This window comes from Odocoileus virginianus, chromosome 15 (assembly GCF_023699985.2).
Source record: "Odocoileus virginianus isolate 20LAN1187 ecotype Illinois chromosome 15, Ovbor_1.2, whole genome shotgun sequence".
NCBI classification, from domain to species: domain Eukaryota; kingdom Metazoa; phylum Chordata; class Mammalia; order Artiodactyla; family Cervidae; genus Odocoileus; species Odocoileus virginianus.
The window spans coordinates 4755685-4777375 of record NC_069688.1 but is presented as its reverse complement, the minus strand read 5'-3'; the positions used below and the strand labels follow the sequence as shown (position 1 = coordinate 4777375).

The 21691-nt window shown below is 42.9% G+C and overlaps 1 protein-coding gene across 7 annotated transcripts in view; it reads left to right on the top strand.

Annotated features, from left to right (window-relative positions):
• The window catches only part of KHDRBS3 (KH RNA binding domain containing, signal transduction associated 3), a 152502-nt gene that overhangs the window by 65713 nt on the left and 65098 nt on the right, over positions 1 to 21691 (top strand). For all 7 annotated transcript variants that reach the window (XR_011491388.1, XM_070476959.1, XM_070476960.1 and 4 more), the window contains exons 3-4: positions 5567 to 5683; positions 11598 to 11744. Coding sequence is in view for 6 of the 7 variants with exons in the window: in XM_070476959.1 (XP_070333060.1) it covers positions 5567 to 5683; positions 11598 to 11744 (264 nt within the window). In the remaining variant the exon portion in view is untranslated. The remainder of the gene's footprint in view (positions 1 to 5566; positions 5684 to 11597; positions 11745 to 21691) is intronic.

Genomic DNA, 21691 nt, shown 5'->3' with positions numbered 1-21691 from the left:
CGGGGGGAGGGTGGCGGGGGACGGTCTCCTGGGGGAGGGAATGGCAGCCCACTGCAGTGTTCTTGCCTGGAAAATCCCATGGACAGCGGAGCCTGGTAGCTACAGTCCATGGGGTCTCAAAGAGTCGGGCAGGACTGAAGTGACTTACACACACATATGTCTATTAAGAACGAAGACCAGGATTGAAATGTGGAGAAGACTTCAGTGTTGAATAAGACACATTTCTCTTCCAGGGAATACAGCCTGGAAGAGATGTCTGAAACTACAGTTTGGTGAGTGGGACGAGAGAAAGCAGGAGGCGAGGGAACGTGTGGGCCGTGGGTGTCGGGGACGCAGCCTCGGGCCTGTCAGCCTGCTGATCTTGGGAAGGGCTGGCAGTGCCGCACTTGTGTGTTGTGTGTGTTCTTTACAAGGAAAAGCTGAAACCACCCAGAGTGACTCCGGATTTTAAACTCCACGTTAAGCCCAGGTCCCTGCCCAGATGGATGACTCTGCCTCTTGCTTCCCCGCCCCAGCCGCTCTGCTTCAGGAGGCTGGCTGCCTTCCTGTTTCAGAGAAGCTCCTTAGTGCCCGAGGCTTGTGCATTTGCTATTCACAGCGCAGGGGCTTCTCTGCTCCAGACCTTTGCCTAGGACACAGCCAGGCCCACGGTCCCAGGCCCACTTGGGCTGACGTTGCTCCGCCCTCCGTGATACCCACGGTGTCTGTCCTCGCCTCTGTCCCCTTCACTAGAGCTTAGCGATAATTAACAGATGTGTCTGCACGCCTGCTTCTCTGTCTGGCCCTTCTGTTCTCCACCCAGCACCTGGAACAAGATTGAGAATCACCAGTGTGCGGCAGCAACAACGCTTCCTGTGGGCTAGACACTGATCTCAGGACAGGCTTTGTTGATTTTGTCAGGATTTTAAAAAACAAAGCAAAGTGGGTTTTGTTGCCATTCTTCTTGAAGATTCAGGCTTTTGTTTAGGACGAGAGAGGGGGTCTGGGCTCTGAGGTTTCAGCAGAGGCTGCTCCCCACCCCACCCCAGCCCCCAGCCAGGGCAGGTGTTCTCGGGGGTCTTCTCTCATCTTCCCTGTGCACATTTGGGGGTTAGGGGGTGATGCTGTTGGATTCTGGCAGAAAAACCCTTTGAGAAGGTGTCATCTCTCTTGCATCCCAAGAAGCTGATGCTTGAGTCTTGTCTCGCCCCGCAGGCGTTTGCATGCTCTCCAGATGTGCGGTTAGTGTTTGCCTGGGCACTTCAGCATTAGCTGGTATCCTCTTCTGTTTCCTTGTTGTTTTAAGGGTGAGACTGACATTCTTTGTGACTCTACATCTGAGCTGAACTGGATAGTTCTTAGAACACGGGAATTTTGAGAAACTGAAATGAGTTCAGAGAGCTAAAGGCAGAGTCAGGAGAGTGGGGAGGCTGGGGAGGTGGGCACGAGTGTGCTGGGCTGTGCACGGCAGCTCCAGGCCAAGAGGAGTTTCCTGTAAGGGTGGCCAGACCTCTTGTTTTAAACAGACATATAGAAACAGATCACCAGCCCAGGTTGGATGCATGAGACAAGTGCTCGGACCTGGTGCACTGGGAAGACCCAGAGGGATCGGGTGGAGAGGGAGGTGGGAGGGGGGATCGGGATGGGAAATACATGTATATCCATGGCTGATTCATGTCAATGTATGACAAAAACCACTACAATATTGTAAAGTAATTAGCCTCCAACTAAAAAAAATAAATAAAATATAGCAAAAAAAAAATAAAAAAATAAGCAGACATATAACAGGGTCACAGAACGCTGTTAAGACCTCCCTGTGCTTGAAGGAGATAGAAGTGGATACAGAGATGGAGTTCTGTGGGCGAGGTGAGGGATGACAATGGCTTGGACTAGTGGTTGAGCTGGGACTGCAGGGAAATAGACAGGTTTCAGAGAGATCTCGGAGGTGACATTGCTACCACTAATTGATTCACTGGACATTGATTAAATGCCCTCTCTGCAGGGGTGTTGGAGCAGTGAGTACAGAAGGCCTCCTCGCTGCCCTCTTGGAATGACTGTTAGGTTTCTGGCTTGAGCTCCTGCATGGATGGCAGTGCCGTTTGCTGGGAAAAGTAATGTGTTTGATGCCACATTGGCCAGGATTACAAGTTCAGTTTTAGTGTTGAGTTAGAGGTCAGTAAAGCATCCCTTTGTTAGACTAATCAACTTTTTGGTGAGCACCCAATTAAGGGAAACCTGTTAATGGAGACAGTGACATGTTCCTGAGTCTTAGTTGTTTGTGAAATGACAGCTTCACTATAATTGTTCCCCATGAAACAGTGTCATGTCACAAATATAGTTTGGATCAATTAAAGCTAGTCCTTCCTTAATCTTTACCAAGGAAGAACATAATTATTGGATCTTACAGGTTATGTGGTAAAACTTAGATATACTCTGTGCTGGTTTACCATCTTTATAATCATTTGAAAAGTTTCTTATTTACAGATGTAGCATTTGTAATATGATAGTATATTTGTCAAATAATAATTGGCATCTGGGGAAAAATCATTGGTCTTGGAAGTAACACTTTCACCTTCTATTCAGATCTGTGCACAAATGGAATCATTAATAAAACTGAAGACTAATGTGTACGAGGGTCTTACTGTCTGTCTTACCAGTGCAGCCATCAGGTAGAAAACATACCCTGGCTTCCGGAAGGACTGACCTTATTTGGGAGGATTTCTAGAAGCTCAGGGAAGGGCTGAGGTGACAGAGAGGGTGCTGAGCCCCAGGCCTGCAGGTGTCGCGGTCAGACCTCCGACGGAGAGGGGACGACGCCCAGAGGGTGAGGGATGAGGGGCGTTGGCGGGGGCTGGGGGGCGGGGGGCAGAAGGGAATGGACGCCTGAGTGCATCTTACCCGAGGCTGGTCCCTGAGAGCACAGGGCCTGTAAGAGGAGTGCTGGAATCTCCTGGTTTGATGTGTTGTCAAGTGACTTGAGCATCATATTCCATGGACATCCATTGCCTCGGTGTGAAATTCAGTATTTGCGCTGGATGCTTTGTAAGGTCTCTTAATTTTATTAATTGGTAGACATTTAACTATTACAGACGTAATGTAAATGTGACTGTTTGAACACTCATTTTTATGCTCTCCTTGAAATCTGCAAAAATGAATATAAATGAATGAAAACGGCACAGACCTATGAAGGTAAGAATGGGCGTGTGAGGCAACTTTAGTTAAATGATGTTAGTTTAACTAACATTAATTTGGTGGTTGCAAAATAAATGGATAAGTGGTGATGACTTAGGAGACCAGAGAAAGCAGAATCCTGAGCTTGCATGGGAGGAGAAAGCAACCAGAAAGATGCTTATTAGTGTGGAAAACCTTCCTGAGAAGACTTGGGAATTGTTGATAGCAGTTACTATGGAGCTACATTGATGGGGTAGAACTGTCAAGAGAGGACATGGTGGAAAGTCTCTGCGTGGAGGTTTTTAGACCACTGGATGCTCTTCCCAGCTGAGCAAACCCAGCATCCTCCATTCTCACCCTCGCAGGGGACGGGAGATTTCCTGAGAGTCTGAGCGAGAGCAGCTTTGGCTCTGAGACCCAGATGGATGGAGCTCAGGGCTGCAGGGAGGTGTGCACTGAAGATGAGGAAAGTGTCCCTTTAAGTAGAGGTGTGTGTGCTTCACAGCGAGTCTCTCCGTGTTCCTCCTCCTAGGGAGTTAGGGAATCCCTATTCAGGGAAATGCCTAGCACAAGAGCAGAGAAATGCAGCGCGGACATTGATGTCTGAATAGCTTTGGATGATAGAACTGGGCCACTGTGTTGCGGTGGATTGTTACATACGGTTGTCAGGTTGCACGCATGTGCAGAAGCAGAAAGTCCAGTTAGCATTTTAGCTTCAGTTTAAAAATTTTAAAAACAAAAAGCAGAGGGTGACCAGTCATGTGAGGAAAACCCATAATGTAGCAGGAAATAAATTCTCCAAACAAAAAGGGTAAGAGGCATCTGTGGAAGACACACATACTGTTACTGGAAGCTTCCCGGTGTGGGGGTGGGGCACCTAGTGCCATTACCAGCCTCAGAAAGATAAGAACTCGCATCACTTCCATAAAATGTTTTTAAATGCCACAAAGAAGGAACCAGCGTAAGAAAATACTGTTGGTGGTTAAAACATTTGATAGCAGAAATGAAAAAAAACAGTGGATGTATAGGAAATATAATTAAATCTCCCTGAAAGTAAAGCAGAGAGATGAAGGAATGAGGAGGAATAAGAGAAACTTAGACCCTATTCAGTAGGCCCAGTGTCCAAACAGGAGAACTTCCAGAAAGATAAAACAGAGAAAATGGAGAACAAGAATAAGGTAGGGTGGGTTGAGAGATTGATTTCTTTCCCCCCACTTTGTAGTATTATTTGATATTTTAAACTCTGTACATTTCACCTCTATAGTTTTTAAGTAACTTACTTAAATTTTGAAAAGCAAAAAGTAATTACATGTAAAGGTTAAAAATAGAGAATTTAGTTTTTGTTAAAGACCAATAAGATAGAAAGTGGGCAAAGAAAAAAGCACCATTTTGATTTTTTTTTTTTAAGTACATATTTCAGGAAAATTGCTTCAATTACCACAGAGACATTAGAAACGATTTTGTCTTAAAAAAACAGCAACTGCACAGCAGTGGCGTAACTCCTGGAATGTGGCTCATATCAAAGCCGAACCACCATGAGTTTGTAATCAACAACCTTGCCAAAGAGACGTTTCTCTCTTGGTAAATAGGGCTGATTTTCTATTTGAAAGCACGCAGAATTCTTAATTACCATAAGGGTTTTAAAAGTTATGTAAAATTCCTAACAATACTTAGCTCATTCAGTTGTTATCTATTGTCTATTATGTGCCATGCATTATTTTAAATTATTTATTTGTGTGGACCCACTTAATCCTCAGAATAGACCTGTGAGGAGAAGTCCTGTTGCCATTTGTGATTCCCATGTCACAGATGAGGATACCAGGGCCTGGTTACCCCAAGCCCAGGGTCTCTCAGCAGAAAAATGGTATAGCCAGGTTTTAGAGTCCTCAGTCTGTAGTTCTCCTGATTAATTCGCTGCTACTCTGCGTGTTCAGCAGAGCCCTAGGTGTCTCGGCTGACTGGATGGGTGGGCACCCAGACCAGCCCTCAGGGCTGATTAACTCCGGCCTGGGTGCTCGCCAGGTGGAAGGACGCAGGCGCTTCGTGGTGACAGTTGGAGCACCTTACAGGACACCTGAGACTGTTTCCCCCAGCTGCTCGTGGTTGGTATTGAGTGGATGTGGGCAACCGAGGAATTCTGGGAATTAACTTCACTTACAATTTGTAACAAATACAGTCACCACTGGAGTGACTTGCTAGGAAGAAATACATGTTTTTTGAAATTTTACCCTTTTAAAAGCCCTATTTGATGCAGTCTGTGGGAAACATTGTAGGGTGATGCTATAGCAGGAACTTAAATTATTTGTCATTAATCAGTGATGTGCAGCACACTGCAGTGTCTCCTAAAATTCAGGAAATAAATTGCTTTCTTCAGATACGAATGTTACAAGTTGTTTTTTTTTTTTATTTTTCCTAGTTCAACTTTGTGGGAAAACTTTTGGGGCCACGTGGAAATTCTCTGAAGCGTTTACAAGAAGAAACCTTAACAAAAATGTCCATCCTTGGCAAAGGCTCCATGAGAGACAAGGCGAAGGTAAAACTTGCTATAAACAATGGCTGCTGTTTCAGTCAAGGCATATAATGTGCTTTCAGATCGTCCACGGCGTTAATGCGTGTTACATAAAAGCTAGCTAGGATCCCAAGTGAAATTATAGGAAAATGCTGTATATGGTGATACATTTGTGACACTATTCAGAAAGTTGGGTCACTCAGGCCAATTTCAGAATATGTAGTATCTTAAACCAAAATCTGTAACTATTATTTTAATTTATGGAGTGAAATAGTAGCACCATGCTTTTGATTCTAGAAGCAATACCTTCTAGAAAGTGCAGTTGTATTGAAATTATCGTGAGGAGGTAAGTTATCTAACATCTCAGCATCACTATTTGCATTTTAGATTAGTTTCTTTGGGTCTTTTTTTCTATGCCTGTGTTTCATATTGTTGAGTTTTTAAAGTATATGCTTTTATTTGCTCATTTTGCCCTTCTTTTGTTACCCCATGCATTTTTTATCAAGTTAAAATTGATCACAAATGTTTTGTTAATTGCTTCCTAACCTGGCACATAGTTGTTCTACTTGGATGTATTCACATGACTGCCTCTTTTCTTAATAAACTAAAATTACTGAATTATTTTTATTGATCACTTTCTTAAATATAATAATTCTGAACGAAATGTTCACATTTCATAATGTGGTATCACTTATGTTTTTCTATTATTTTGTTGTTCTCTCATTATTAAAAGATTTATATTAGTGAAAATGAAACCCACTTTCAATGATCACTTTCCATGAAATGTTGAACAATTATTGTGTCAGACAGAAAGCATATTTAGACAAAATTCAGCCTCCTCACAAAAAAGTCCATCTAAACAATAGCTTTTATAATTAAAAAAAAGTCACCATTTGTTTATTTAAAAGCCACTGTGAGTCAGGTACTCTGTGCACCATCTTACATGTATTATTACTGCATGTTATCCTTGGAAAAGTGATGACAGATACATAATATTTTTCTTATTTTGTGTCAGAAAAGTGAGATTCAGAGAACCTAAATCTGTTATCCAGGTTTATCAGTGGAATTTATATTACTTTATTAAAACATGGCTACATATCACAGTCATATGAGATATTGTTTAAAAATAGAGTCGCCACAGCCTGTTTCAGTGGAACCTCAAAATGAACTTTCAATAGGTGTTTAAGGGATTCTGATGCACACCAGGTCAGGTGAACTGCTCACGAAGCATCACTGTCGACAAATGATGTTCCTCTGATTCCCTGACTCACCTGTTGTGGCAGGAGGAGAACATGGAACCATACATGGGTCAGTTGGTCAGAAATTGTGTGTGTCTTACTGGAAAGTATCCCATCTTTGCGGATGTCTTAAGTTTTCAGGAAGGCCATCTGGTAATGAAGTCCATGATACAGCCAGTGAAACCTGTCCACTTTGTGCTGCTTGTTTGTTATTAAGGGCCTTCCTTCTTGAGAAGCAATGTTCTGTGCCAGTGATCAGGGAGCCCACAGATGGTTTTACGGGAAGAAGGAAGCAGGGGAGGCAGCGCCTCGGCCGTATTGTACGTCCAAAGAGCAAGTGCCTGGCTGGTGTCATCAGAGGGGTCCTAAACCATGTCAGCTCGCTCACCACGCCTGGTGGCCCTCCCAGATCTTGTGGCCATTTTAAGGGCTGGTGATTGTTCTCTGCTGCTGGCGTGTTAGACAGTCAGCAGTGACAGGAGCCAGGAATCCTTTTTGAGGGCAGTCTGTGTGCTGCAGTCACGACCATGAGTAGCACTGAGGGGGCTGGGAGTGAGGTGCTTTGACATCTGTTGCAGTGGGTACCTGATCACAGAGGGCATGCTCAGCATCACATGGGACTCCCTGTTATTACACGCTCGAGCCTCTTTCCCAGACCAGGTATCACCCCTTCACAAATCTCTCATTTCTATGCCCTTGAACACATCAGTCAGTGGGTCAGTATGGGGATTGTTCAAATGCTGATCGTTTACATCCCATCAAGGCACCTAGGAGCTGAGGATGTAGCATAGTCTACTGAGCCCACTGTCAGGGGACCAGGACCAGAAGCACTTTATCTCTTGACCCCATAAACCCCAGTCTCATTGGTGGCCTTCAGCAGAGCATCATTTGCTCAGAATTGAGTCTGTTTGTCCTCAAACTGTATTGAGTATTTCTCCTTTTAAGTGTACACTTATTAGAGTAAGAGGTCCCAGATCCTTGTTGGAAAGACTGGGAGTAAATGTTTAGTACACACATACCAGTTACTGTCCTCGTGCAGCCTTCTCCTCTAGATTTAGCTCAGCTCTTTTATTTTCTGCATTCCCGGGGCAGACAGGGATCCAGTCTTTGGCCAGGAGGTGATAAAGGATAGCAGAAGGAAAGCATGAGAATTGTCATCTTCTTTTAAGCAGCTTCCTTGGCGGTTCAAGACAGGCTTTTACCAGTGTGGAAGGCTCAGTGGGACTTAGTGTTTGTACTCAGAGTCACTCGGATCCTTCCAGATGTTGCCCATGCAGCTCTCAGGGTTTCATGATCCTCCAGACACTGTCCTTAGTCCCCCATAGGGATGGCCGCAGTCTGCTGGTCATTCAGCTATACATGCCCAAGCTCTGCCTGGTCCCTTGGCTCCAGCACCCTGTGGCCACAGCAGGAAAACCTTCTGGGATACTTCTGGCTCTTCGGGCCTTGAACTGATCATGTCAAGTCCTGAGTCTGCCGTTTCCATCTTTGAACTCTTCAGTGCAGTAGAAAGAGCCCATTTCACCCCATCCTGCCCACCTCGTCTCCTTCTCGCCCATCATGCTGTGCCATGTGATCCATGGCTTACACCTTCAGAAGCGTCTCCCTGACAGTAACCACAGTGATCGTTTCAGCGACAGATATGTCCTGTCTGCCAGGTAGTAGTCAGATCCTCACTGCCTAACTTCAGTTTATCCTTTTTACTGACTTGTAGTCTACAGAAGTCCTCCATTAATAATGTTTATTTCTAAAGAGGTTTCTATTCCCTAGTATTACAATCTCATCCTTTATAGTGTTCATCGTTTAAGTTCTAATGTGAACATAATTCATCTTCTTCTTGTACTTGCTATATTGATAAAATTGTAGGATTCATTACTGACATGTATCAACGGGTTATATAGCATAATAATCACTAAAATGCTATGGTCTGTTGAGCTTTCAGTTTGTGCCAGACATGCTGAATGTTTGCCCACAGTGTCTTTGTTATAGGATAATACAATAATTAACACTGTCATTATATTACAATAGTTATCATTACTATATTTATTATTTGAGTGCTTATTATATGCTAAGCATAATTCTAAAGACTTCCGATGTCTTTTGAAAGGCTCCAACACCTTTATTACTAATAACTCCTAATGACTATTATAATGGTTACTTTATTACTATAACAACCCTTTGAGCAGTAGGTACTACATTATTATTATTCATTTTAAAATCACCTCTTCAAGATAAAGATAAAATAACCTGACCAGTTGTTGGATTTGGGGTTTAAATGCAGAACTCTATAATAAAGTCTGTGTTCTTCCCTAAACAGAGCATTGCCTCTCGTCATTAACCCAAGACGAAACCCAGTAATAACTGCTCACTCTGTGGAGTTGCAGGACAGCTGTGGTTATGGTCAGAAAGCCTCCCTGTTCCAGCTTCAGTTTGTAATAGAAATGAAAATGTTTGCCTGTGAATCAACAGTTATAATCTCATTAAAAGCATTAGCTTGGTACCATTAATAGAAAAAGATAAGAAATGTTTACTTCAGTAGTTCATGTTTTCAAAGATGAACTACCGGGCATAGAATCCAGTTTTTAAGACCTCAACTTTGAAAGGCAGAGTGTCAGATCAAATAATGAAAATATTCTGATTAGGACAAGAACTAGTCCACCATTGGCATAAAGAATAGTCCTTTTCACACTTGACAAATTTTGAAGGAAACGCATAGGTAGCTTGTATTTGCTCTCCCTTCAAATGATTTTTTTCCTTTTCTTTCGTTCTCTAGTCCACTTTCCATAAACGTGAAGGAAACTAGAATTTCCTGAGTACCTGCCACACACAAGGAGTGTCCTGGGCACTATATACACCATCTCCTTTGCCAGCCTTTACACAAATTGCCTTTTTAGTCATCTCAGTGGACCTGCATTCATATACATAGCCATAGTTTCTCAGTCGTGTCTGACTCATGTGACCCCATGGAGTGTAGCCTGCCAGGCTCCTCTGTCCAAGGGATTTCCCAGGCAAAAAAACTGGAGTGTGTTGCCATTCTCTTCTGCAGGGGATCTTCCCGACCCAGGGATCAAACCTGGGTCTCCTGCACTGCAGGCAGAGTCTTTACTATCTGACCACCAGGGTACTCATATACATATTGTGGTTTAGTGGTGGTGGTGGTGGTGGTGGTGATGGTTTAGTCGCTAAGTCGTGTCTGACTCTTGCGATCCCCTGGACTGTAGCCTGTCAGGCTCCTCTGTCCATGGGATTCTCCAGGCAAGAATACTGGAGTGGGTTACCATTTCCTCTCCAGGGGATCTTCCCGACCCAGGAATCGAACCCCGGTCTCCTGCATTGCAGGCAAGTGATTTACCAACTGAGCTATGGAGGGTAGCCCTGACACCAAATTGATTTTGCAGATCAAGTGTTGGATTACATATAATCTGTTCAGACTCACACCCATGTTGACCAACATGGCTAAAATTCAGGTCTGTCTGGCTCTAGGTCCGCTGCCCTTTTCATGCTCTGTATTTTGATTGCTTTTCTTCATAAGAATTCAAATTAGTTAACTAACAAAAGTTAAGGCCTTAAATCCAGGGTGTGTGTGCCTCTTTGGCCTCTTGGCTAATTCCAGGACCCGCAGGTGCTGTTGGCAGGAATCCCTGGGCTCACTCTCCTACAGGGTAGGTTTTGTGGAGCGGCTTGCAGGGATTTCTGCCTTTTGGAAATCTCTCCGGTTGTAGGTTCCTACTAATCTTTGTCTGTCTGTCTGATCTTAATGTTGAGAACAATGACAGAATAGTAATTACTGCTCTAATGAAGGCTTGTTGAAAAAGCTAATGGAGCAAAGTTAGTGGTCCCTTTATGATCTGAGTCCCCCCGCCTCCTGTTTTCTTCTCCTGAATTTCGTTATATCAACCAAAGTTTTTTTTAATGTTTCTCATAATTAAATAAAATCATATAAAAATTTTCATTTATTTTATTCACTGTTTTCTTCTCACACAGAGTATAGGGCCTGGCATTTGGAAATATTTTTTGAATGAATATATGAATGAGCAAATGAACATAAAATGAATATTTACCTACTCATTCAGAAATATTCATTGAGCATCTACTATTTACCAAGCGCTTTTCTAGACGCAGAAGCATGCAGTAAAACAAGACAACCGTGGGTTCTGCTCCATGGCGGCCACTTTAAGTGAGAGATTAGAAAATGGACCATCAGTTAAGTGTTTTAGATAGATTGATAGATACGCACAGTGTACCCAGCACAGACGCGGGCCTGGCTGGGCGGCCCGTTTGAGGAGCACAGAGGAGTTCTCTGCGTGCCTGGGGGGTGAGCCAGCAAGGCTGGGGGTGTGAAGAGAGTCAGGAGGAGCAAAGAGGAGTTCTCTGCATGCCTGGGGCGGGGGTGAGCCAGCAAGGCTGGGCGGGTGAAGAGAGTCAGCCGGCACGCATGGCCTTGGCTAGACAGCAGGAGGACTCCAGGGCCAGAGGCAGGACTGGAGGCTTCCTCCCGTGCAGCAGGAAGCCTGTGGAGTCTCCGTAAAGACCCTGGGAATGACAGAATCATGTATGTGTTTCAAATGTACTTTCTTGGGTGTTGTTTGCTGCTGAGCGAATCTTTAGGACCACCATGTGCTAAATAAACTTGGTAGTTTTTATTTTCTTTTTCTTTTCTTACAATGACACCCTTTTAAACATGGCTTTTCTTTCTTCAGGAAGAAGAGTTGAGGAAAAGTGGAGAAGCAAAGTACTTCCATCTGAATGATGATCTCCACGTTCTCATTGAAGTTTTTGCACCCCCAGCAGAAGCCTATGCCCGGATGGGACATGCTCTGGAAGAAATCAAAAAGTTCCTCATTCCAGTTAGTACAATGTTTCTTGATAATTAATTGGTACTTGAAAGTTCTCCCTTTGTTTTAATTCTGGATAATTCTAATCAGCAATTGTTATTAGCATAGCGCTTGATCTGCTAACGTGTCCCTGTGAACTACTTGGCATCTTTCCTTCTTTTTCTGTGAGGCCAGGGATTTTGAAAGAGACGAGGCAATACAGCTCAGGTGACCCAGGAAGAAAGGTGAAGAGCAGTCAGTAGTTTGTGTTTTGGGTTGTGACACTGAAGTCCCCTCACAGGTTCGTTGCTACGCAGCACGAGCTCGGTGGTGCCGGCCACGAGCCAGGCGCTGTGCTTGGAGCTGGCGTGTGGACTGAGCGCGGCCCCAGCCTCGCGGCTGTGTGGTTTAGGGAAAGGTGCATGCAGACGATTTCTGTGTAGCTTGACTAGGGTGACAGACAAGAGCAGACGAGCACAGAGAGGAAGGGTGCTGTGCGGACATTTATGTTTTCTTAACAGTTAGTGGTCGTATTAATCCTTTTCAGACACCTTGACGTTGCTGAGAATATGATAATTTAAAGAGAATATATCCCTATTTCCACTACAAGAGTTAATGTAGGCCTTCTGTATAATTTGCATGTTCTAGATTTAAAAAACAAAAACTTGGATTTAAAAAAAACAGAAATTGAACCTCTTCAGACAGTTTACTATAGAGAAACTGTCGCCTCCACTAACAGCTGTCTGGGGTCAGATCGTGCTCAATAAATGCAGTAGATTGACTTGCGTACTGCAGCCTGTGTCATGATTACATTATCTGTGAGGAAACTGTCATATTTGTAGGGAAAGCATGTTATAAATCATGACTGCCTTGGAAAAACCAGGGCATAAGATTGGATTAAGTACTTTAATTTGGGAACTTAATATAGTTAACTTTTTATGGTTCTGTCAAGCCAGTTAAGATGATCCTATTATTCATTTAGTTTAAAAACAAAGTTTTTAAGTGCTTTCTATTTGATAGACACATGTAAACCAATACACGACATAGTCCCTGCCCTTATGGGGCTTATGTAATGGGAGAGACAGGTTAGATTCAGATATTTATATAAATGACTTTAAAATTGCGACTCTGACAAGAGGAAGGAGAGGTTTACTCCCCTCGTGGTCATTCAGTGTGGACTGGGGAGTGCCGGCTCAGCCAAACTGGAGAGACTGTTCCCAGAGGTGGCCGTGGCAGGCCTCCACCCTGTCTCTTTCCACTCTTCCACCAAGACACAGGTTCCAACTGCTTTCACCTTGAACCTGAGCAGGCCAGAAGACTCTTGCCTAACCCAAAGTCACAAAGAATTTCTGCTGTGTTTTCTTAACATTTTATGGTGTTAACTCTCTGGTTTAAGTCTATGATCCATTCAAAGTTAAGTTTTGTTTATGGCACTAGATTTAGCATCTAAATTTATCTTTTTCTATGTAGGTATCCAGTAGTCCCAGCACCATATACTAATTCTACCCCTGTTGGATTGCCTTGGCACCAGTATTGAAAATGAACTGCATATAAATGTATGAATTTATTTCAGTGTTCTCGGTTCTGTTCCATTGATTAATGTACCTGTCCTTATGCCTGGACCGTGCTCTTCACTACTGCAGCCTTAGAGCAGAGTTTGAAAGCTAGGTTGTGTAAGTTCTGCAGCTGTGTTCTTCAAAGTCGTTTGGTCTTTTTTGGCTGCTTTGCATTTTTATGTTTCTTTTACATTTAGCTTGTGGATTTCTACAAAAAAAAAAAAAATTTCTTAGGGTTTTGACACTATAGAATCTGAAGATCACTTTGGGGATAATTTCCATCTTCACAATATTACATCTTCCTATCCATGAACTTGAAATGTCTCTCTGTTTTTAAAAAAGATACTTAAATTTTTTTCTCAGCAGTGTTTTATTATAGTTTTCAGGATCCCAGGCTTGCATTTCTTTTGTTAAATTTGTTTCTAAGTATTATATACTTTTCGATGTTACTGTGAATGGAACTGTTTTTCTAAATTTGATTTTCAGACAGTTCCTAGCGTACAGAAATGGAGTTGATCTTATTTGACCTTGCTGGATGTGTTTGTTAGTTTTAGCGTGTGGATGGCCACAAGGGCATACAGAGTCATGTGATCTGTGAATAAAGAAGCTCTACTTCCTTTCCTATCTGATGCCTTTCATTTTTTATTAATTTTATTTTCTTCTTTATTGCACTAACTAGAACTTTTTCAACGCTTTGTTGAATAGACGTGAAGATGGAAATCCTTTTCTTATTTTCAGTCTTTTACCAGTAAGTGTGATGTTAGCTGTAGGGTCTTTTTTATTGCGACTCTTTATCATGTTGAAGTTCTATTGCTAGTTGTTAAGAGGTTTTTTGGTTTTGTTTTCATTTTATCACAAATGGGTGTTGGATTGTGCCAGATGCTTTTTTCTGTCCATTGAAATGATCATGTGATTTTTCTTCTTTATTCTGTTAATCCTAGTGTGTTGCATAGTTGAATTTCAGATGTCAAGCCAACCATGCAGTCCAAGGTTAAGTCCTACTTGGTTTTAGGATTTAACCAACTTGATATATAGTCCCTTTTATATGTTGCTGGGGTTTGCTTACTAATAGTTTAAGGATTTTTACATCTATAATCATAGGGGATATTGGTTTGTAGTACAGTATTTATATAGACATTAACACACACATTTATTATTTTTGGTGCTGTTCATTTCTTTATGCAAATAGAATTGCCATATGATATGATGTTGCTTCTTCTCAGCCTGAAGGACTTCTTTTAGTCTTTTTTGTAACATGGGTCTGCTAGCAAAATTGTTCTTTTTTTCTCAAAATGTCTTTATTTCACCTATATCCTAAAGTTTAGTTTACAAACATACTTTTTTTATTGCACTTCATTTTACTATGCCTCAGAGATACTATGTTTTTTACAAATTGAAGGTTGTGACAACCCTGTGTCAGGCAAGTCTGTTGGCATCATTTATCCAATAACGTTTATTTCCTTCATGTCTCTGTGTCACATTTTGGTAATTTTTACAGTATCTCAAGCTTTTTAAAAAATTAATTCTGTTGTTTGTTGTGGTGATCTCTGATCAGTGATCTTTATTACTACTATTACTACTGGGACTCACTGAAAGCTCAAATAATGGTTAGCAGTTTTTAGCAATAAAATATTTTTTAATTAAGGTAGGTACTTTTTCTTTTTTAAGACACAATGCTATTGCATGCTAATAGACTATAGTATAATGTTAGACATAACTTTTCTAGGCATTGAGAAGCTAAAAATTTTGTATGACTTGCTTTATTGCAATATTTGCTTTATTGCAGTGGTCTGGAACCAAACCCACAATATCTCTGAATTATACCTGTACATAATTCTTGGTTGGCGGTTAGGTAGTAAAAGACCATCTATTTTATAACCTCCACTATTTTTGATGGGAAGAGTCATTAATTATTTTGTTCTGTACATGATCTGTTGTTTTTCTCTTGCTGCTACTCAGGCTTTCTCTTTCATTTTCAACAATTTGACTTTGGTGTACATGTTTATCTTTCTTGTTCATTAAGCTTTGTGGATATGTGGATTTATGTCTTCAGATGTGGGTAGTTTTCACCCAATGTTTCTCGGATTTTTTCCCACCTTACTTTTCCTCCCCTACCCTCTCAACCTCTGGATTCCCATTATGTTATGTTGGTACATTCGATGGTGCCCTAGAGATATCTCAGACTCATTTTCCTTCATCTGCTTTTCTCGTTTTTCAGAGTGAACACTTTTAGTTGACTTACCTTCAAGTTCACTGATTCATTCTTGTGCCATCTCAAATCTTTTGATGAACTCCTCTATGTAACTTTGCATTATAGTTATTTTGGGTTTTTAAAAATCTTTTTTGCTAGTCCAGATTTGAGTCCTCTCCTGGGAAGTTTCTTCCTGCCCTGGGTATGGGTGATATTTTCACATCTTTGCATGTCTCTTAGGTTATTGGTGAGAACACCCCATTTTAGCTAATGTTTTGTAATGAATCTGATTCCGATTCATTATTTCCCAGAGGGTTGTTGTTGTAGGTTTTTTCTGTTCTTTAATAATTTATTTGGACTGAAACTGCAGTCTGTCTCCTTCGTGGTCCAAAGTTTTGTTAATTTTTTTATTTCTCAATTTTATTCTTAAGCCTGGCCTTCTAGGAGTTTTCTCTGGGTCACCATTGCTGAGAGATCGACCAGTGACTTGTCAGAGGTTGTGCTTAACACCTGTGTCTGTAGGGCTTTCACCTTCTGCGGATGGAACTGGCTGTCATGGGGAGTATAGTCAGGTCCCCATTTGCCCTGGCTTTTACTTTCTGCCAGGAATCCTTGTATCCCCTTTGCATGGACACACACTCACTATCAGGCAGAGAGCTATCAAAGCTCTGCATGGCTGGTAAATTTGTGGCTAATCTGCCAGTCTTTCTGTTTGTTGCTTGTGCCACCCCAAACCTGATTATTAGACTTGCTGACTGATCTTCTCTGGTCATTCACTACCGGTTGCTACTAATATTGACAGTGCTGCTGGGCATGAAGCTTTTTCATTCGTTCTTTGAAGTTGAGTGAACCTCCTTCTTCTGTTTCTTGTGGTTTACCATCCTAGTGGAACTCACGCATCATCTGGGCGGGGAGGAGGGATGGAAGCATTCCCAGACAAAATCCACAGGCTCCCACCCTTCTTACCTGAGACTTAGCAGTTTTTCACAAACAGATTTATTGTATTTTCCATTTATCATATCCCTTCAATATGTTTCCAGAGTTCTAAAATTGTTTTTAACTATTCAGTCAGCTTTTATTGTTGCTTTTTATGGAAGAACTTTGATAAACTCCTCAGTTACCCTGAAAGTCCTGTGCTCTCTTGTAACCTTTAATTGTCTTTAGTAGGTTGTTTTGTACCTCTGTCCATATAAGCATATGCAAAGTTTTGCTTCATTCTTTTTAATGTCTGCATAATAATTTATATGCATGTTCCAGAATTTAATTAGTCTTCAAATAATGAACATTTATTTCTTATAGATTATAATTCAAACACTGATCCCAGGATTAACCTTGAACATAAATATTAGCATATTTTGGCAAACATATCTGAAGAGTATGTTTCTGGCAAAGAACCCACTGAATTTTTAATAAGTTACTTTTAATGATTTTATTGAAAAACTTTTTCCGATTCTCCAGGCTAACACCTTTAAATAGATTCTAAATTTACTGGCTAGAGAAATCCCATTTACACATATTTAATTAGAATTCTAATCAATTTTCTGCTCTTCACAATTGATGACAGTGTTGGTGTTAGTGTTATAATAGTTTCACTTTTCAGATGGGAAGTTGAAGTGATAATTTAGTAATGACTAGTTTAAAATGTAAAATTGTAAAAATAATTTAGTCTGTAAGCTGCCACCTATGACTTGGTTTCTCTACTGATTTAAAAGCATTATTTCAAAGACCAATAAAATTGTAACTACAGTGTGTATATCAATAGTGTCTTGTGTGACATCAGAAGAAACAGTTACCTCATGTCTAAAGAAGTTGTCTAAAATTACGTAGCTGCTCATGCAGTTGGTTAAATTCAGGCTAAATCTCAGATGTGGTTGACTTAGATTCCATTTTTTTGTTTGTATTTCCCTCCTAACTACATCGTCTACTTTAAAATTTACTTTCATACAGATGTTTAAAATAAGCTTTTAATTCTACTTTTTGTGGCACCATTGTAAATTACCTAACTTTACTCAGAGCAAAGCTTTTGCTTATTTTTTTTTTATTGTATTTCTAATGGGGCCTCTGTTATGTTCTTTTCCCCTGAATCTGTTTTTAACCACATAAAATTTTGTGTCCTGCTTTCTAACACTTTTCAATAGGGCTAGTACTTAGCATTTACATAGCACATTTTATTTAGAATGTGCTTTACAAATAATCTATTAATCACACATTTTTAGTAAAATGGCAAGGAACAGGTTGATGGGCTTATTTTAAAGAAGTTGAAATAACTGTAGATTCACATGACTCCTGAGGTCGTGATACCCCAGATAAGTTAGAGAATCTGTATTTGCAATAAAATCTAGACTCAGACCTTAGCCTTTCTTGCTAATGGTAATGACTTGAATTTTTCTTCATTTACCTCTCTTCCTCTTCCTCTGCAGGTGTTAGCTGGTTATGATATCAACTTCATTTTTGATTGGTGTCCATGTTATTTTTCTTACTTCACAATGCTTTCTCCTACAAGTTATTTTTTGCACTCTACTTTTGAAAAGTAAGGAATAGAGCATTTGTTTTTTAGTCACTCAGTCATGTCCAACTCTTTGTGACCCCATGGACATGCTAGGGTTCCCTGTCCTTCATCATCTCCCGGAACTTGCTCAAACTCATGTCCATTGAGTTGGTGATGCCATCCAACCATCTCATTCTCTGTCGTCCCCTTCTCTTTCTGGCTTCACTCTTTCCCAGCATCAGGGTCTTTTCCAATGAGTCAACTCTTCACATCAGGTGGCCAAAGTATTGGAGCTTCAGCTTCAGCATTTTATATTTTAATTCTAAATAATTCAGGATACTGTCTCATCTGGGTCTTTTATTCATACTCAAATTTGCTTTGTTTCTTCTATCATCAAATCCTTCCTTCTTCAGACTGTAGTCCTTCTCTCTTCCTCTTTGTAGCCAAACAGCTGGGAGAAGCTGGCTCCTTTGGTGTATCTGGGACTTGTTCTCATTCTTTCTTCATTCTACCTGAATGAATTCTAGCTCACTCACTGTTCACCAAAATGATTATGAAGTCAGTGCTGCCTTTGTAGTTGGTGAATCCTGCAGAGTCGGTGCCTGGCTTCCTTGATGTGACTGCAGCTCTGACTTGCTGTAGCTTTTGTGGCCTGGCCACCTGCCTGTCCCTCCTCTGGTCTGTGCGGACCTTCCCGTCTGCATGTGGGTGTTCCGAGCGGGGTCTGCGGCCCTCCTCTCGCCCTGTGATGGCTCCCACACGCCCTGTGGTCTGTGCGGACCTTCCCGTCTGCGTGTGGGTGTTCCGAGCGGGGTCTGCGGCCCTTCTCTCGCCCTGTGATGGCTCCCACACGCCCTGTGGTCTGTGCGGACCTTCCCGTCTGCGTGTGGGTGTTCCGAGCCAAGTCCGCGGCCCTTCTCTCGCCCTGTGATGGCTCCCACACGCCCTGTGGTCTGTGCGGACCTTCCCGTCTGCGTGTGGGTGTTCCGAGCGGGGTCTGCGGCCCTTCTCTCGCCCTGTGATGGCTCCCACACGCCCTGTGGTCTGTGCGGACCTTCCCGTCTGCGTGTGGGTGTTCCGAGCGGGGTCTGCGGCCCTCCTCTCGCCCTGTGATGGCTCCCACACGCCCTGTGGTCTGTGCGGACCTTCCCGTCTGCGTGTGGGTGTTCCGAGCGGGGTCTGCGGCCCTCCTCTCGCCCTGTGATGGCTCCCACACGCCCTGTGGTCTGTGCGGACCTTCCCGTCTGCATGTGGGTGTTCCGAGCCAAGTCCGCGGCCCTTCTCTCGCCCTGTGATGGCTCCCACACGCCCTGTGGTCTGTGCGGACCTTCCCGTCTGCGTGTGGGTGTTCCGAGCGGGGTCTGCGGCCCTTCTCTCGCCCTGTGATGGCTCCCACACGCCCTGTGGTCTGTGCGGACCTTCCCGTCTGCGTGTGGGTGTTCCGAGCGGGGTCTGCGGCCCTTCTCTCGCCCTGTGATGGCTCCCACACGCCCTGTGGTCTGTGCGGACCTTCCCGTCTGCGTGTGGGTGTTCCGAGCGGGGTCTGCGGCCCTTCTCTCGCCCTGTGATGGCTCCCACACGCCCTGTGGTCTGTGCGGACCTTCCCGTCTGCGTGTGGGTGTTCCGAGCGGGGTCTGCGGCCCTTCTCTCGCCCTGTGATGGCTCCCACACGCCCTGTGGTCTGTGCGGACCTTCCCGTCTGCGTGTGGGTGTTCCGAGCGGGGTCTGCGGCCCTTCTCTCGCCCTGTGATGGCTCCCACACGCCCTGTGGTCTGTGCGGACCTTCCCGTCTGCGTGTGGGTGTTCCGAGCGGGGTCTGCGGCCCTTCTCTCGCCCTGTGATGGCTCCCACACGCCCTGTGGTCTGTGCGGACCTTCCCGTCTGCGTGTGGGTGTTCCGAGCGGGGTCTGCGGCCCTTCTCTCGCCCTGTGATGGCTCCCACACGCCCTGTGGTCTGTGCGGACCTTCCCGTCTGCGTGTGGGGGTTCCGAGCCAAGTCCGCAGCCCTTCCCTCAGCCTGTGACGGTTCCCACACGCCCTGCCTGCTGCTGGTCTCTCTACAGGTGGATCCTCGTGGGAGGTCCCCACAGCCACTGCAGGCTCAGCTGTTCTTCAGGAGCACTCGGGAAAGAGAAAATGAGCGAGTCGGGAAACCAGGCCCAGGCTTCCTGCTGTCCCTTCCCAGTGGACTTAGGCAGGACTCATTGATTCTCCCAGCAGCACCGTGTGACGACACTGGGCTGTTCATTCGAACCAGGGAGGCTCGCCTGAACCTTATGTCCAGGGTTTTTATTGCGGATCAGTCACAAAGGCGTGCAGTGCAGTGCACTGCAGACAGATGCTCAGAGGCCAGCACCGCAATCCCCCTTTCTGAGCCACAACAAACATTCCCCATTGGTCACGTTCCTGACACAGATTTATCTGGCCAAGTGGGTATAGCCTGACCTCAGGCCTCAGGCAAATGAGAGCAGTCTTGATAGGCAGAACCCACAACAGATTCAGAGGTTCTCTGCCAGAAGCCTACCATGGGCCAGCCTTGACGACACACCCTACTCTGTAATGTGTGGGGCCTGTGTAACTCTTCCTTGCTCACTTCTGTATCCCTCTTTGACTTCTAAGTTTTCATTTCCTCTATCTGATTGCTATAGAATATCTCAATTTTTATGTACTGTAGACCATTGCAGACTCAACCTGTACAAATTGATTAAATTATTTGTTACTCTTCTTGTCTTCCAGAAACAAAATCAACATTCTTGACTTTGCTCTTATACCCCTGTAATCAGTATTTTACCATGTCTAATAAAATTAGGCATTATAAATAACTCCATATCTACCTCTTCCCACCCTTCCTGCCATGTCCCTCCCTACTCCAGGTCATCTTTACCACCTCCTGGGATTACTTAACTACTTCCACCTAATGTTTCTGCCTCCAGTGTTTGTTTTTTTTCCCCCCTTTTATTATCTTTTTTGAGATATAAATCACACAGCAGAAAATCTACTCATATAAAATATATGATTCAGTGGTTTTTAGTATCTTCCATAGTATTGCAACCATCAACATAATCTAAGTTAGAACATTTGTAGTTTTTGTGGCAAAAAGTAGAGGGCCCACCTTATTTTTCTGATGTGGCTATTCAATTGTTGCAGCACCATTTGTTGGAGACTGTTGGAGAATCAATTGACTGTACTTGATATCTTTGCTCTCATTTTTATTTCATTGATCTTTATGTATTATTTAAGTTGGTATCATACTGTCTTCGAGTACTATAGCTTTACTGTAATTTTTGAAATTGGAGCATACAGTCCTCCAACTTTGTTCTTCCTTTAGATAGTTCTGGCTAGCCTAGATTCTTTGGATTTCCATGTAAATTTTAGGATCAACTTGTCTATTGCTGCAGGAGGCCAGCTGGTATTTTAATAGGGATTTCCTTGAGTCTGGAGATCATTTGTGCGTGTGTAGGGGGAGTTATTGTCATAAAAACAATGTTAGGTCCTCCTATCCATGAACATGGGATATCATTCCTTTTACTTAGAGTTTTTAAAATATATTCTAATATTACTTTGTACTTTTCAGTGTACAGATCTTACCTTTAGTTTGTTAATTTACTTCTAAGTATGCTATTCTTTATGATGCTACTCTAAATGGAATCTTTTTTTTTATTCTTAAAATGCTCATTGTTAGTATAAAGAAATACAACTGATTTTTGTATATTAATCTTGTATCTTGCAACTATACTAAACTCTT